Raw genomic sequence first — 18,667 nt, 5'->3', positions numbered from 1 at the left:
CTGTCCTAGAGCTCAGAGATCCATCTGCCTCTGCCTCCTGAGTGCTGGTACTAAAGGTATGTGCCACCACTGCCTGGTAGCTCATAGCTTTTTCAACACTAGAAAAAAAAAATCCCCTCTATTGGATGGGTTTCACCTGCCAATGCATAGACTTACTAGGAGGTTGGTCAACAAATTGGGGGCACTGTCACATGATAAGCACACAGCCTACACTTAGCTATGATCTGTGGCGACCGTTTCTAGGCCACCACTTCCCTTTTGAGTGAAGACTGCAGGGGACCAAGTGTAGAGTCTTCCATGTAGGAAATGATAACCAGGCCAGAGCACCTTCTCCACTGCTTATGAAGTGTCACCTGAGGGGTTTACTCAGCTTCTCTAGGGCTGCCAGTTCTCAGCCGCCCATGGAAGTATCTTTTCTGGTCTCTTCAGGCCCTGAGGCCAATTGGAAGAATTGGATGCTAAATATAAAAGGATGGTATAAGCTTTGAATCGCCTCACAAAGGTACAGGATGACCTGTGCTACTCTCTGAACTGTCAAAGTCCCCCCAGAACAAAGTCACAGAAACTAGGTAAGTCCTGCACCTTGATACAGGCAGGGCTGAGCTCGAGGTCTCCAGCCTACACAGGACCCCTCTTTCAAGCTCTTATTGGCATACTGGAAGCACGGACACCAATAACTCCTATCCATCTCTGCCAGGAGACACTACGACTGCCTGTGACAGCTGTCTCTAGAGGGCATCAGAAGCCAGTACACTGAAGCTGTCACCAATACAGTCATTTATCACGCTACTCAGTCCATCTGTAGAATTTTGGTTCACTTCAGTTATACCATCTACAAAGGCTCAGCTAGTATGGAAATATATACCCAGGCAAAACTAAACCAAGCACCACATAGATTGACAGAAAAGGCCGTTTGTTCCTGCTTTGTAAAAACAGCTTTGCTGAGGTACATTTTACCTTCTAAAATTGTTCTCACTATAAATATACAGCTCCACGGGCTTCAATAAATTTATACAGATGGCCAATCATCTTCCAATCATCCAGATTCAGAACATTTATATTAAAGTGAAGCGCCTCCCCCCCATTCTTCTCCCATCCCAAGGCATCTCCCCTGTATGTTCACATCCATGATGCTACATGTACCATGTTGGCTAGTACCTTACTGTGTGTTTTGTGCTTATACTGAGGAACCCTTAGATTATATCTGATGCACCATTTTGAGGAAATACTATGGAAAACGTTGCTAAGAGCATTCACACGTGATAGCTGCATACACATGCTTCCATATCTCTAGGAACAGCCTAGACTTGCCAGGCAACATAGTTAATTGTATTATAAAAGTCCCAAGTAAGTGCTAAAATGTGGTTGTGTTGGGGTCTAGTCCCAGAGACGTAGGACACACTGCAAAAACCTGAGTCTGCAAAGGGTAGAGATGCCTAAACAGACTAGGAATTCCAACTTCATACCGGGCCCCCTTCCTACTGTATTTTTGCTCTGTACAAGACAACAATCTTTGGCAGCACCTAAGAGTGTGAGCTTTTAATTTATTTGATTGCTCCCAAACCTAGGTTGTCCAAAGCAGAACATTTTTTTTTTCTTCAGATAATGGAAACATTTTCTCTCTTATTCAAGGAGAAACACACATCCCCATCCCCAGACAAAACACGTGATTTCCTTCTTCCCCGATCCCCATGCTTTGCTAGAGATCAGGTAGCAAGCACCACACACTCTAGGTCACGTGCTCTATCACTGCACCACACCACTGCTTCTGAGAAAACCCTTTCCTTTCTGTGTCTGTGCTTGAGTACACAGCCGTGCAGGCTTCTGGACACAGGAGAGAAAGCCAGAAGAGGACACTGGGCATCCACCTGTTACTCTCCACCCCACTGTCCCCAAACAGGCTTTCTCACGGAGTCTGACGCTCCTCACGGTTCAGGTCAGGCAGCTCCGCTGACCCCCAAGTTCTTGGGATCAGTCTGTCTCAGATCACCTCCTGGAGCTACATACGGGCGCAGCGAGGGTCAGCCACGCCGAGGATTCAAACACGAGGCCTCATGATTGCTAAGCAAGTGCACTTAGCTAGGGAGTCATCTCTCCAACTCCCATGATCTCATCTGAAATTGGGATGCTACAGGTGTGCCACACTACAGAGAGAGTGATGGCTGCGACCAAAGGGTCCTGCTGCTACCCAAGCGCCGTTCTGTGGCTGTCCACCCTGATGTCTGCTCTGGTGAGATTCTGCTTCACCCGTCCCCAGCCTGGACATCAGCCTACAGAAATGTCGCCTGATGAGCATGCATGACACCGGTAAGCAGGCCCAGAAAGAAAGAAAACACAGGAACTACACGCTAGGCAAAACACTTGTGTTCCCACGGGGGCTGCCGAGAAGGCCGAGCGAGACCAACTGCAGTGCTTTCTTGGATAGCTAAGGCTGAAGGATACCTTCACGGGGGGACTATTCCTCTTTCCATCAAAACAAAAAGCTTCAGAATCCTCCCGAATACTGGCCCCCTTCCTATATATATGTTGTTCTCGGTAGCCATACAAAAAGCTCAAGGAATAGGTTCCTTCAACACTGAGTTCAGGCAAGATTGCTCTAAATAAATAAATAAATAAATAAATAAATAAATAAATAAATATCAGAAGTGGCCTGGGGCTATATACATTTGAAAGATCACAGGGATAACATAGTCATTTCTAATCTTTGCCATGTGTCAAACATACACAAAAATACTCACAGAGTTACTCGAGCTTATGCTGGCAACTCCCCCACCCCAAGTTTACTGTCTGATTGGGGTGAGGTGTAACTTGGTCAAGTACAGCAGGGCTTCCCTTCCCCTGTAACTGTGATGTCTCACACATTCTGGGGAACACTGGGGAGAAGGCTATCTTAGTATAAACGACAGCTCCCTGAAATTAAATGTCAGATAACTCTTGCTAACACACCCCTCCTCAAAATCTCCAGTGTGTCCCAAGGCTTACCTCTACATCTGCATGTAACAGTGCCTCCTGTAATCCTAATACTGCCTACCTCTCCAGGAGCTAAATATGAGACAGGCCCAGATGTCATTCTGTGCTCTCTCCTCTTCTGTCCCTGTGCTTTCTAGTCCCCCAAACCCTTCAAGGCCAGCTCTGCTCAGGAGCCTATGTGGCCTTCTCCCAGTCTTCCGTTTGGTACCCAGAATGCCCTCCTTCCTCTTCTCTGGGGCACTCTGAAGCCTGTGCTTTGCACTACCCGTGTTCATCTGCTTACTACAAACCTTTCTCTCCTTTATTGGAGAAATGAGGAAGAAGTGAACCAGCTGAGCCTAATACAATCCGAGGAGAGACAAAGGTGAGTTGTTGCTACGGGTGGCCCCTCAAAGCTCTGGATTTCATCACAGGTGAAGAGAGGCAGACCAGAGAAAGCTACTAAAGAGTCTCAAATGCCCTAGCCAGAGATAGCCTTGAAGCAAGTGGCTCTCAACCTGTGGGTCTAGGACCCTTTGAGGTCGAATATCAGATATCCTGCATATCATATATTTACATTACAATTTGTAACAGTAGCAAAGTTACAGATATGAAGTAGCAATGAATATAGTATGGTTGGGGTCACCTCTACATTAGGTGACTGTATTAAAGGGCGGCAGCACTGGAAGGTTGAGAACCTCTGCTTTCAACAGAAAGTCTCCAGGTCTCACCTGCTCTCCCCTCCCTTCTCAAAGGCTAACAGCAGGACTGGCGGCAGCTTTCTGGGGAAGCTTCCCCAATACCAGAATCCTTAAAAAGACTTGGCTGATATTTATAATAGCCAGAAGCTGGAAACAACCCAGATGTCCCTCAACAGAGGAAAGGATACAGAAAATCTGGTACATTTACACAAAGGAGTACTACTCAGCTATTAAAAACAATGACTTCATGAAATTCAAAGACCAATGGTTGGAAGGTGAAATATCATCCTGAGCGTGGTATCCCAGTCACGAAAGGACACACATGGTATGTACTCACTGATAAGTGGATATTAGGCAAAGAGCCTGGAATACCCACAGTACAGCTCATGGACCACATGAAGCTCAAGAGGAAGGAAGACCAAAGAGTGGATGCTTCATCCTACTTAGAAGGGGGAACAAAATAATTAAGGGAAGTAGAAGATGGGAGGGATTTGGGAAGAAGAGAGGAGGAGGAGGGGAAAAGAGGGGTAGAATCAGGTATGGAAGGAGATGGAGGAGATGTACAGAGGGTCAGGAAATTGAACAGAAGTGTGTAGCAATGGGGGATGTGGAACTGGGGGTAGCAACCAGAAAGTCCCAGATTCCAGAAAAGCAAGAGGCTCCTGGGACCCAATAGGGATGACATTAGCTGAAATATCCCTCAAAGGGGAGGGAGAACCTGACGAGACCATATCCAGAGGTTAGGCTTGGTCTCCCGGTTGAGGGATGAGGCAACCCACCCTGCTCCAAAATTTTAACTCAGAATTGCCCTTGCCTAAAGGAAATATAGGGACAAAGAGTGGAGCAGAGACAGAAGGAAAGGCCATCCAGAGACTGCCCTACCTGGGGATCCATCCCACATGCAGACACCAAACCCAGACACTATTGCTGATGCCAAGAAGTGCTTGCTGACAGGAACCTGATACAGCTGTCTCCTGAGAAGCTCTGACAGATCCTGACCAATACAGATGTAGATGCTTGCAGCAAACCATCGGACTGAGCACAGGGACCTCAACGGAGGAGTTAGGGGAAGGGCTGAAGGAGCTAAAGGAGCCTTATATGGTATCAGTGGGAGGGGAGGCCCTTGGTCCTGTAAAGGTCTGATGCCCCAGTGAGGAGGAGAATGCTAGGGCAGTGAGGTGGGAGTGGGTGGGTGGAGGAGCACCCTCATAGAAGCAGGGCAAGGGGGGATGGGATAGAGGGTTTGCAGAGGGGAAACTGGGAAAGGGGATAACATTTGAAATGTAAACAAATAAAATACTCAAGCTTTTTAAAAAAAATACTTAGCTGGTACTTCATATCTAAGTTTCAAATAATGAAAAAAAATAGGCTATAAATATTCTTGGAAATAAAAACCAGCCTTCAATTTTCAGCAACATCTAAGTATATGATACTTTTAGTTGAGCCATAATGATAAGATAATCATATCATGTAATAATCCTAATAAAAAATGATCAAAGCCTCCTTTTGACTTTCTTATGCCTATCGCTTGCTCAGTGTGAGAAAAGGGGTGGGGGTGGGGAGCTTATCCTTCAGTAACTAACAAATCTGACAGCTACTAATCTGCCAAAGAAAAGGTACTTCCCTCTGTCAGGGGCTCCAGAGCACAGATCTACTGGGGGAACATAATGAAACAAGATCGAGTTATAGTTCACTTTAAAATTTAATACAAGCAACAATGAATTAAGGGTGACCACGGCCTCATGTAGGAGAGGCCCCAGAATGACTGCGACACTCTGGGCAGGGTACCTGGCACATGCAGAAGGATTTGCAAAGAGAAGGAGGCTTTTCTGAAGCTTCTCTGCTCGAAATGGGAAGATGGATGGGGTGAGCAGCTCTGTTTCTGGCTGTACCAGGGGAAGAACCAAGCCAGAGCTGGTGTGAGAAACACTGGGGGTTGTAAAGAAACCTCATCCAGACACACCAGCCAGGACAAGCCTTCTCTGGATCTTCCGTCACTGTCTTTCTAAGGGAACTGATTGCTTAATTGATACATGTATAAAACTTCAAAGCATTAACTCAGAGCTACACCAGAGCCATAGCAAATGTATGAAGGGGCCAGCAAGAGCTCACAGGCCGCAGTCTGGAGAGAAGCTGTGTGCACATGCAATAAGAAACCCATGGCTGCTTTAAGACCTAGCTTGCAAAGCATTTCTGTGCAGAAGGCACAACCCCTATCAATACTCCAAATCCTGCAAACTGATCAATAAACAGACGCTGTAAGCTAATCAATGTACAAGCTCTGCAAGCTGAAATATCTTTGTAATAAAATGAACTGTCTGTACTTTGCAATTCCTTCTGCTTCTGTGTTTGAAAAGGAGATGGCTTGGGTGTCAGGTGCTCAAGTGCTTGCTGTACAAGCACGGGGACCCGAGGTCCATGCCCAGAACCCATGTAACATGCGCCTGAAATCTCAGCGCTTGGAAGGTGGACACAGGGACATCTCTGAGGCTTGTCAGCCAGTTAGTCTACAAACTGGTGAGCTCCAAGTTCATTGAGAGACAGCCTCAAAAAATAAGATGGAGAAAAAAGACACCCTGTGTCTCCTTAAACCTTCAGAGGAGGTGTGTACAAATATACACATGCATACAAACACACACACACACACACACACACACCAGAGCACAGTAGGCTGAGGCAGGTTAAGTGTCAGATAAATCACAATTTCCCTGGGAATTAAGCACCACAGGCAGACTGCTGTCACTCCTGCAGGAAAGGTTCCCTGGGAATATCTTTGATTGCTAAAACTCAGTGGCCTAGCTTAGACTCATGTGGTGGTTTGGATGAGAAATGTCACCCATGGGATCACATATTTGGACGAACGGCCCCAGGTGCTGGTGCTACTTGGGGAGGCTGTGGAACCTCTGGGAGGTGCAGCCTTGCTGGAGGAAGTCACCAGAAGTGGGCTGTGGGGGTTCATGATTGCAGTTTGAGCTGTGAGCTCTAACCTTCTGTCTCACCTGCTTATTGCCATGCCTCTCCCACTGTTATGGACACTCCCCGGTATAAGCCCCTCCTTCTCTAAGTCATTTTGGTCTTGGTGTCTCATCATGGCAACGAAAAGTGTAACTACTACGATGTGCAACCTTGATGATTATACCTGAAGAATGAAGACACCCATTTTCTAAATTGGCAGTACCCTGTGGGTGGCCAAATCACAACTCCACAGGACTTAGAGCAGGAAGGTAGGTGACCACCCAGGCAGCAGGAGCAAGCCTGGGGTCTCACCTTAACATTCTGCTTAACAAACCCAAGGACGTTTGAAAAGTACACTATTCAGGGTTGTGAGCTGGCTCAGCCCCTAAGGGTAAGGGCAGCTGCTGCCAGGCACAAAGAGCTGAGTTTGAGCCCCAGGACCCACTTGACGAAAGGAGAGACCGACTCCCACAAGTTGTGTTCTGACACACAAACACACGCACGCGCGCATACACACACACACACACACACACACACACACACACACACACACACACACGAACACTATTAAACCGCAGAAAGACGTAGCACGCCACAGTTCTGTGAAAGGAGAACAGAGTGTTTACCCTTCCAGCTGCTCCTCTCCTAAGATGAGACGGAGGTTCTTCAGGAAGGACAAGGAGACCAAGGCATGAGAATGGCGGATCTTCACGTAGCCGGTCACCACCTCGATGAGCCCCATGAAGTTCTCCAACTCCGAGGCAATGTTATCTAGAGAAAGAGGAGTCCGTGTCGCTGAGTCTCCCTCTGGTCAGGTGGCACAGTATACTCAGCTTAACACACACTGGTGTGGATGCAAAGGGGAAGCAGGCCTTGTTTGGGGGATTGCAGTGAGAAGGCTGGCGTAGGACCAACCGTCCCTGTCTCCACTCCCCACAAGCCACACTGGGACAAGGCCTCTGAGGCGGGAAAGCAGACTTCCACGGGGCTGCCTGCTGCAGTTGCCAAGCTGATTAACAGAACGTGAAATCAGAAATGCCAGGCTGCTAATTAGCCCCAGCTGACAGACGGAGGCAATGTCTCTTAAATATGCTCGGTGACAGGCAGTCCTGGCTCCACAGTGCCATGGCAGGACTGGGCAAACCTGTCCCAGCCTGGTAAGAATGGTCTTTGCTGGACCTGGAGTTTTATATTTAAAGACTCCATTTAGGGCTGGAGGAAAACACTCCAATATTACAGCAATGATGTATGCAGGTAGTTGATCTATCTTTTCCCACCATCCATCGAGACAGGGTTTCATGCATCTGTAAGTTTTCTATCCTGCTCATAATTACTTTTGTAACCAGAAAGTTGCCAGGAAAAGTTGTTAATGTAACAGGACTGAGAACCAGTGAATTTCTTTTATCATGCTTACCCTACCTTTCACATAGTAAGTAACATGAACTTCAGTTCATGACAAAATTCCAAGACTATAATAAATTAGGTGAGGTCCACTGAATGGGATTTTACTATATCTGATTTTTGAAGGTTGATTTGGTGAAAGACTCTCCTATGGTTTGATATAAAGAAGAGGACAAAGCCTATACAAAATCTGAGCCTCACAGAGTCCTCTCACTTGCTATATAAATACAGTGCAGGTTGTATGTAAGGGCTACAGGGAATTCAACCTGGAAAAAAAGAGTGGCTGCGGCTAAGCCTGTGTTTTGTTCCCCAAGAATTGAATCTATAACCCCTGTGTGCAAGACAAGTGCTCTGGCTGCCCTCGAATTCAGAGATCTGCCTGCCACTGCCTCAGAAGTACTGGGATGAAAGGTGTACGTCACCAAACCCAGTAAGTAATACTTTTTCATGGGCTGAATTTCCCAATCACATTTATCTCCCATGACAAGATATAAAACAGAAAGGTTTATGAATTTTAAAAGACATATCCTAGGGATCAATAAACTCAAAGAAAATTAATAAATCTGGTATGAGCAAAACTACAATTTGGTTAGTATCATAAGGGTCAGGGCCCTCTCCATGGTGGAAGGGTAGAGAATGGGCAATAAAATCTAGGACTTGGGGGCTGGAGAGATGGCTCAGCAGTTAAGAGCATTGACTGCTCTTCCAAAGGTCCCGAGTTCAAATCCCAGCAACCACATGGTGGCTCACAACTATCCGTAATGAGATCTAATGCCCTATTCTGGTGTGTATGAAGACAGCTACAGTGAACTTACACGTAATAAATAAATAAATAAATAAATAAATAAATAAATAAATCTTTTAAAAACAAAACAAAAACCTATAGACTCATAAAATAGTCAAATGCCCAAGACTACAAAAAACAAAACAAAAACAAAAAAACAAACCTCATTACCACACCCCCCCCAAAAGCAACAAACAAAAATCCAAAAACATACACACAAAAAGAAACCCTAAACCAAAAAACACCTTGTTTCTATTACCTCTACACACTAAGAATATAATTCACTTATTTAACAAATACTTAGGGGCAAGCAATACCTATGTAAATAAATAGGATACTTTGTCTCTGAAGTAAAGAAAAACTTTCTTTCCCCAAAGATTTACCAGTCAAGATTAAAATAATAGTCTTCTGCCTATAGTATTTTACCTCATGAAACTATTAATAGCTCAACCTAGAGGTTCTGAACTCTGGTTCAGTTCGTGGCAGGAACTGAAGGGCATCTATCTAGGGGACTTTCTCTGTCAGTCCAAGACTAAAGAGAAGAGAAGATTGCAGGGCTCTGCTGTCACGATGGGAGATGCTGTTCATGAATACAATTCTGAAGCAACATACCAGGAGTGCTGTCTACACCAAGTGAAAGGGAGTGTGCAGGCTCAGACCATAGCCTTGAGGTGTGGACAGCACATCTTTCTGGCTCTAAGAGGGAAACCAGGAGATCACTCGTCTCCTCAACGGAGGCAAGCAACCCAAACTCTGGCCTTTCAGAAGTGTGGACTCTGCAGCAGCTAGCATGAGCCAGCTCATGGGTCTGAGCTATCGGGTATGTGTGCGTGCGTGTGTGTGTGTGTGTGTGTGTGCGTGTGTGTGTGTGTGTGGGGTGTGTCAGAACAGCCCTTTCCTGCATAAGATGTGACTTAAAAAAAGACAAGGGCTGATCCTCTTTACAGGAGTATATTCTGGGCTAATGGCTCAAACATCGACTGCCTTTCTATCTGGATTTTATGTTCCCGAGAAACTCACAGGGAAGATGCCACACAAGAGGCTTACTTACATCCCGTGCTGTTTTCCTAAGCCTGTATTCTGCTTGTGACTAAAGGGACAGAGCCAGGAAGAGCATCCTGCAAGTAAAGCAAGAAGCGGTCCGGCCACTGGTCTGGTGGGGTGGAATACTTACTGCCTCGCCGGATGTTAATAAGCAGATTGCCCTTCAAGATGGTGCAGCCTTGGAGCATTTGAGCAGAGGTAACCGAATCGATGGTTTTCGTTTTCTTTTCTTCATCGCCGCAGACTTTGGGGCAGGGGCCTTCACAGGGGATACAGTACATGCTGGTGACGATAAAGAGTGGACCAAAACCACACAAGTGAGTTTATCTTCTTGCATTAAAAAAAAGAAAAAGCCAAAGAAAACAAAACAGAAAAGTAAGGAGGCTTTTTGTTTGCTATTACAGCAGCATTTCCTAAAAGAACCACGCTGAAACATACAAACAATCACACAGTATGATCTCCTACCCAGGGCAAGCCATCCAAGCTGCAAACACACAGAGGGGACACGTACTGCAGGAGAGGAAAGCACGTCACTTGTTTTTAGACAGAATGCACTTCCCATGCAAGAAGCATGTGGGTACCATAGGCTTGTGACTGGGGAGCCAGCTGGTCTACCTGGGAGACACAGACTCACGGGCACTCTGGGGCTCTGGAAAATGGAGCCACTCACTGATAAGACCCTTGCCTGCACGCCAGAGGAGGCTGGGAAAGCTGGCAGTGCTGGGGAAGGGACAGCAGCGTCTTTGTCACTAACAGGAGTCTAATTCCCAAAGCCCAGGGAGGGATTCCAACAGGCACCTGGCGCAGTGCAGGTCCATTATTTTCTTGCTAAAGCACATGTGAATGTATATCTTGACAGTGCTTTGCAGAAACTTGTAAATTGATCCAAATGTTGTTTTGCTGCACATGCAATAAAAGCCAGGAACCTCCACAGCTCTGTAATGAGGTCCTGGTCCAAATGCTACCCTCAGTGCCACACACAACCAGAAGCCAGACACACTGGCGTGCTTCCTGCTCACTGACCATCATTTAGGAACCGGCAGAGAAAATGCTAAGCCTGGGGCTATACCTTCTGAGACCTTAGCTGTATACAGAATCAGGGCCGAGAAGCTGGGTCGATTTCTGAATGAGAAAAATGGCCTCATCTTCTGGGGTGTGTGGGATAGCATTATATTCAAATTACTGCTCTTAAATGAGTCTGTGGAACCTCATGAAGAGAAAGACAATCAGGGTAAAACGATAGCTGCCTTTACTAAAGTCTTCCATCTGTATCCAAAATACTATCTATAGTTTTTGGTTTGTTTATAAGACAAAACAGTGATTATTTAGATGTAAAGTGCCTTCAAAGGCTCATCTTGTAATAGCTTAGTCAACAGCTTAACAACGTAGGGTTAACAAGGTAGGGTTAAAAAGGTAGGGTTTACTAGGAGGTCTGTCTGTCCTTGGCACACGCCAAAAGCAACGGACCCAAGAGCTAAAACCAATCTCCCCTCCGCCCATTCCTCTTTCTCTTCTTCATAAACTGATCACCTTAAGTATTTTGTTACAGTAACCGAGAGTTGACTAACAGAGACTGCCAACACATGAGTAAAAAAAATGGCAGACGTATTTTTAGGAGACTTTATTATACAATTCTGAGTCATTGTAGTCCCTGGCTTACCAAATCATTTAAAAATATTTGATCTTTTCCTTTTTACTGCGATAATGGTGCAGAAATTAAACAGGTAGGAATTTACTTTCTATCTTAGCATTATGAAAGAAAATTTAATCTTTGGTTTGATACAGCAGTCAGCTTACAGTTAGAGACATCTCCAAATTCTATAGCAGAAATGGAATCATCTTTTTGAAGATGTGTTGAGCATCTTTTATAGAGGGTGACTGTAGCGAAACTATACATTTTGTACTTATAGAATTGCTAGCAATGTTGGAGACTAGATCCCACAGGTTGGGGACTGGCTTGAGGTCATCTCACAGTTAAGTGTGGGCAGCATTCAGAACTTCTTAGTTGTATTCTGAGAGGCTCAGACATGTGTATGTGTGTACAGTACAGGAGGCGGGGAATGAATTACAACGGAACCTCCCCCCAAAGCCCTTGGCTCTGTTCAGGGGAGGAAGCAGCAACCCCAGACCTCTGATAGTCCTATGTTTCCAGAGTTATAAAATCCTGTCTTCACGAACATCGCCTATGGCAGGTCTGTGGAAGTACTGAAACAGCTCTGCTTCCACAGTCCAGCCTCAGAGTCCAGGAAGGAAAATCAGAGGCCACAAAGATGGTGGAAGGCTCAGAGAAAGGAGGTTTTGGCAGAAAACATGGCTGATTGGACTACTAGTTCATGCCAGAGCCCAGGCTTGCAATGAGAAGTGGGAGACCCATTTTCAGGACTCATGAGTGCTGGTGAGGGCTGTCTTCACTCCCTCTCAGACTGTCAAAGCTTTTGCTGGCCTAGAGTAACAAGCTGGGAAGGAGTATCTGTGGTTACAGTCTCCACCGCTCACACTTCAGTTCTGCAGGTGCACGGGGAGCAAGGCTATGGGAGCACCTGGCCAGCAAGCTAATGCTTACGCGTTAGAGCTAGCAAGGCAGCCTCAAAATTTAAAAATAAAAAAGCGAGCTGAAGCAGACCCACCACTCCAAGATTCGCATTAAAACAAGCTCAGCCACCGCCCTCTGACAGATCCATCTGTGTGAACCCCTGGGAGTCCTACACTTAGGGGCTATGCAGCAGAGAACTCTCCTGGGCCTGGGGACAAGAGCTGCTGACCTCTGGGTGCTGTTGCGGATGAAGCCTGAGGGACACTCCTGCATGCACTCGTCGTCGTGGATAACGAAGCCATCCGAGTCACTGCTTTCAGCGTTGGGGATGTTGGCGCAGAAATCGCGGTCCACACAGCGCCAGCCCTCAAACCTGTAGGTGCCAGGCGGGCAGGCGGGCACGCACACGCCTTTGTAGTAGTAGTGTCTGCAGGCCACGCAGGTTGTGTTGTCGTCCGGTGTGTGGCAGCTGCCCAGGCACTCCGGGTGGCAGCACTCGTTGTTCTCGGTGCAGGCTCGCTTCCCGCACACACTTGGGCACACTGTGGGAACAGAGGGAGAGAGGGTGGTGAGGATGACGGGCTACACAGCCTCCCCTGGGTCGTCCGCTGCCACCGCCAGCGTGATGGACCGGAGACTGGCTAGAAAAGCACACCTTCTCTGAAATCTGCGTAGATCTTACTGTCTGTGAATTCCACCTGGGAAAAGACTCAACCCAACCCAAGTCCATTCTCTCCTTTAGACTCCTGGTTTGCTATGGGATGAGCCATTAACATCTAACACCCACGGCCTCTTCAAAATGGGGTGGCCACACCCATAAAAAGGGAGCCCATGGCACAGGTGAACAGAGAGAAATACAGACAATATGGGCCACTAGGACTATACAAGGCACTGTGTTCTTCAGCTCTCCTTCTGTATGAGAATTCCATTCTAAGACTCCAGTAGATGCCTGAACCACGCACAGAACACTGGCACACCCCCTTCGCCCTCGTGCATACAAAGTGATGAAGAGAGGAGCCATAACAAGTGCAGTGGTTTGAAGGAGAAATGTCCTATACAGGTTCATGGATGTGAACAACGGGCCTGTGTTGATGGTGGTCTGTTTGGGAAGGTTACAGAGCCTTTATCAGGGAGCTGGAGGAAGTCCTTGGCTGGGGGGTAGAGTTTGAGGTTTTACAGCCCGACCCCACTTCTCTATTTCCTGTGTGTGGGTGGAATGCAATCGCTTTGTGTTTCTTGCCTGACAAGACTGAAGCCATGCCTCCCCCTCCCCCAAGGACTCTGTCCCCTCTGGGACTGTACGCCAAGATAAACCTCTATCTCTGGCCCCATTTTCTGTCAAGGTATTTTATCACGGTCACAGGAAAGTACCAAATACAACAGGCAGGTTACTACAGCAAACGTTAACCACACCCTTTACAAAGCACTGTGTGACTGTGGCCTCTCTCTCTCTTCAAACTCCAGAAGAAGAAACCCAGGCTACAGAGGGGCTACTCTTTGCCGTGGGCACAGAAGTAATTATGGGCTCTAAAGAGGAACAAGCTACAATTGAAGCGCCCAGTGCTTATAGAAGGTCTTTGGTAATGCCCACATCTGCAACTTCTCTTTGCAACACAACCTTTAGAGCACAAGCAAGCTGCTGGACGGTACAGGATGGTAGTGCCCAGGTTTTCTGTACCCAGGGGCCACCTACTGTAAGCCTTGGTAAGTTAAAGGCTGGGTCCAGTAATCACAGATCTAAAATCACACCCCAAACAGGTACTCTGTTATGCACTTCTATAAATATGTCATAATGAATACACACCTATGATCCTTACTTGTGAACAGCATATAAAACAAACAAACAAACAAACAAATCTGGCTAACATTATATGTACCCAATCAGGGGGAGGGGATTGTTTGGAAATACTACAAAACTACATAAATATGTATATTTTAACTGTGATGTACCAAAGAGTCAAGATTCCATGTTTCATTATAAAAAAAAAAATCTACTCTAAAACCCAAACTAAGCCAAATAAGCCCCAGTAACCACGGATAACATAACGAACACACAAGTCCATCTGCCCCCAAAATGGCCGCTTTGCCAACCCTTCATGATGTGGTCTTTCCCGGGTTCTTCCTGTGCATGGGTGTATGACTACACATACTTGAATGTAAACCCCGAACTACTGAGAAAGCACTGGATAGACTTGACCATGGATACCACCATACAGCAGTCTCACTACGCTTCACCGTTACAGCCGTGCCCCAGCATCAAATGTGCCCTCCGTGCCCACACATCATTGTTCCATGAGCACAGCCATCTTTGTGGGCACCTCTGCATGCCATTAGGATCAGTGTTCAGGAATTGACTGCACTGAGTCAGTATGTTCTCTGGAGTCTTACACCAGTCTGTCTACACAGCTGTAAGTCACATCCAAGAATTCCCGTGTCACTGCACTTAAAAACAGATGCCCGAATGTCAACACTTAAATCGGTAGCATAACCCAGCAAGGAGCCCGGAGTTCTCATGACACTGCCAAAGCCAAGTAATCTTGCATTTGACTCTAAAGTCATCCCTCCGCAGAAACGCATAAATGTCGGGGCATTTCCCCTCCCAGGTTATCGCCACCTGTGGGAGTTTTCGGTGTCCCACTGGGCATGCTGTCATCTCTTTGGCTCCGATGCCTCCTAGCCTCCACTGTAGCTGGGGTGTGGCTACTCTGTGTTTGAAGTTCACCCCATGGGCTATAAGCAAAAATTTTACTAGGGCTTCCTGGAGCATTCCATTAAAACTACAGTGTGTGTCTCCTCCTTTCTTGCTGGCTGAAACACAGAAATGATACACAGACATTCACGCAGCCATCTTGGACGGAACATGAGGCAACATGGTGAGTTCAAAGAAGCTTGGCCTCTCAAGAGGGCTGGTGCCTCTAGACCAGTGGTTCTCAACTCGTAGGTCTCGAACCTCTTGAGGGGTGACATAGCAGAAATCACGCTTATCAGATATGTACATTACGATTCGTAACAATAGCAAAATTATAGTTATGAAGTAGCCACAAAATAATTTTATGGCTAGGGGGTCACCACCACATGAGCAACTGTATGTATTAAATGGTCACAGCATGAAGAAGGTTGAGAAGAACTAACACTGCAGCTGCTGACCTTTGAACTTCTTCAGGTGAAGAGAAACCAACTTTTTTGTTTGTTTGTTTTTTCTGCATAGCTCTGGTTGTCCTGGAACTCACTTTGTAGACCAGGCTGGCCTCGAACTCAGAAATCCACCTGCCTCTGCCTCCCGAGTGCTGGGATTAAAGGCGTGCGCCACAACGTCCGGCTGAGAAACCAACTTTTATCTGTGCAACTGACCCATCCACACAGAAGACCTATCTTCAGAGCCACACACGAGTGAAGACTGGTTTATGACATTCATTTATTATAACTAGCTTCTGGCTGTTTTTGGACATCTATTCTGGCTCAGGAACAAACAGAAGTTAATTATCTCTGGTCACACCAAAAAAAGAAAAAACTGCAGGAGCCCCTAATGTCAGAATACAGACATTGTCTACCACAGCAATTACCTCGAAGACAGTAAAATGGAGTTCACTGATTTAGCAGCCTACTGTGTTTTTAGCCTCACATACTACCACTGACTCTTTTTTCACTCAAAGACATCAAAATATGACATAGTTGAAGATCATATAGTGTGATGACTTAATTAAACATGCACTGCATAGGTTACATCAAGGTGTGGGGTCTAAATGAGCACTGAAGTTATTTGTGTTAATTTTGGTTTTTTAATCTGTCAATGACAGAAGCCAACGATCTGTTAGCATTTACTTATCCACCCAGAGTTTACTGGATATACACTGCACCTGTACAGTGCTAGGCAACTGGACGTCCTATACAACTGCCCCTGACCTCAAGGAAAGGGTACCACACCAGGGAAGCAGGAAGGACCATGCACATGGTGTTCCTAGTACTGTGGGTTCCTGGAAGGGTCTCCAGAGACAGTGAGATTGGCACTGAAAAAGGAAGTATGATGGGGAGGAGCTTCAGGACCACCCCTCACAGAGGACCTCATATGCAAATACAGGCTGAGATGTTGCTGGGAACAAAATGGACCAGCTCAGGGAGGCACCACAGGCACACCAATTGACGGACAGCAGGAAATTGCCCTGCTTTAGGCAGGCAGGGGCCAGGTTTTCACACTAGAAAGGTCATCATGCTGTATAGCGAAGGCATGATAACCAGAGTGGGCAGAAGGACAGAAGAATGGCCAGAGGAGAGGAATCTGTTACTGATTACACTGTCCATCTATGGCTCACACGGAATAACTGGTACATAAAGTTCAATGTGTCTCGCTAAAGGCTCCCTGGTGCAGCCGTCCCAGCCATCCCCCACTCTCTGTGATAGAGAAGAAAACCGATTAGTTAGCTCAGTGTTATCAGCAGCGATTATCAATGGGGACCAGATGCCAACTTTGGAGCCCTTTACTTACTTACATAGGAAAGAAAATGATATATCACAATAGATTATAATAAAGTCAAATAGCTATATAGTAGTAAAAGCCCATACCATATAAAAGCAGGGGGAAATAACCTTGTACACTGTCTTGAATCAGTTACCCCCAAATGCAAATGCTACATTTTTCCAGGATGAGAAAGAGAAATAGAAATACTTGACAAAGGATTTGTTAAAATTCGAGACATGTTGAGCCCTGTTCCAGGCCTGTGATGGGAACTTCTTCCCAACCAAGAAAGGTAAAGTTAAAAACACTGTCTTTACGGATAAAACTGTTCTTTTAAGGCAGATACCAGATCAATGAGGCCCTTAACATTCAGTGATGCCAACTGTAAACAAATGCTCATCTGATATTCTGTGAGTAGGGGAGGACAGAAAAGGGGGTATGCAGAGAGGAAGAGAGAAGATGGAGGAAGGCCGACCTGCTTGCTAGGGGACTGACTCCAGAGATCTGTGTGGCTACAGGGAGGAAAGGGTGTGGCTCTCTCTCTCCAGCACAGAGGATTCCGGGAGGGTCGGCTGGGATTAGAGAGTCCTGGAGCCAGTTTCAGAAGCCTGCTGTAAATTTTGTCTCATCTCGATGTATATAAATATTATTAGTGTTCAGGACTATTAAGGGATTTCTTGAAAAGCCCCAGGCAGTGCGTCTCGCCAGCAGATGGATGGCTGCTCTCCATGAGTGCCAAAACTTAAAATTTAGTGCAGTAACCAAATTTCCAATTACAGCACCATGGGGGGGGGAGGGGACCTCTCCCTGCTCCCGAGGAGGGCACACGGGGATGGCTAAAGGCCAGCCCAACCTTAAAAAGAGGAAACAGAAGCTGTGAACTGCCGCACGAAGGAAAGCAAATTGATTTTGCCCACGAGACCGTTCTATTCCTCGGCATTAATCAGGGAAGACAATAAAAACAAAACCTTATTGAAACAGTCAGAAAAGCTACAACTCCAACAACACTTCCTGTGTTGGCCACCAGAAGGACAGGTCCAGGGTCAGTGTGCATACGGAGGCCACACATTTTAAAACTCCATTTCTTTAGGAGAGGAAAAACAAGCCTCGCACATCAGCTTAGCGCTTCCTCCCCAGGGTCCTTGCATTTAGTGAGCTCTTTCTAATTTCCCTTTAGCCTGTGATTGCTTCTGTCAGTGAATCCTTTCATGATGGAAAGCTCTGAGAAGTGGCATCTTCAGAGCACTCCTCCGCTTTCCACAAGGGGAGAGGGGTCCCTTGGCCACACAAGCTTGTACCAAAAACTTAAGTTCAACCCAGATGACTGCCGAGGGGTAGAGCTTGGTCTGTGGACGTTTCGAGCAAGCTAAATCTTCCGAGTCCAACACGGAAAGGGTGAGAGGTAACGAGATCGCAGAACAGAAGGATGGAGGCATTAGACAAGACAGTGGAAAACTCTGGTGGGAACACAGAGGCCAGTGAGGAAAGGGGGAGCTATGGGCGACTGTCACAGCCCATGGGGAGTAAGGCTCTGAACATCGTATTCAACTATAGTCCAAACTCTAGAACGGAGTTAAAAAGCCATTTGGCATCAGTCTGTAAGTCTCTCGGCAAGAATCTTCATATTCTTTGGAACACCACACCTAGGATTTCCATGGGGTTCCCCGGTTCGAAACTAAGCCAACAAGACCTGTCTGCAGGCTCTAGTTCCAAAGGAGCCTTTCTTCTTCATTAACCCAACCAAGCACTCTATGGAGGAGAGTGTGGGTAAGCCTTGAATAGACTTGTGGCTAATCTTTGGAGCATCTTGCCCAGTATATATACATGCAGAAGCCTCCTCCATCCTT

General features: G+C 46.4%; 1 protein-coding gene across 1 annotated transcript in view; it reads right to left on the bottom strand.

The window, feature by feature from the left end:
- The window catches only part of Igf1r (insulin like growth factor 1 receptor), a 284,214-nt gene that overhangs the window by 55,310 nt on the left and 210,237 nt on the right, over positions 1 to 18,667 (bottom strand). The window contains exons 3-5 of the mRNA XM_029547129.1: positions 12,597 to 12,909; positions 9,965 to 10,116; positions 7,232 to 7,376 (exon numbers count right to left, since the gene is read on the bottom strand). Coding sequence (XP_029402989.1) covers positions 7,232 to 7,376; positions 9,965 to 10,116; positions 12,597 to 12,909 — 610 coding nt within the window. The remainder of the gene's footprint in view (positions 1 to 7,231; positions 7,377 to 9,964; positions 10,117 to 12,596; positions 12,910 to 18,667) is intronic.

The sequence above is a fragment of the Mus pahari genome, chromosome 1 (genome assembly GCF_900095145.1).
Source record: "Mus pahari chromosome 1, PAHARI_EIJ_v1.1, whole genome shotgun sequence".
In the NCBI taxonomy this organism is placed as follows: domain Eukaryota; kingdom Metazoa; phylum Chordata; class Mammalia; order Rodentia; family Muridae; genus Mus; species Mus pahari.
The sequence above is the reverse complement of the archived record's forward strand: the minus strand, read 5'-3'. Positions and strand labels throughout refer to the sequence as shown.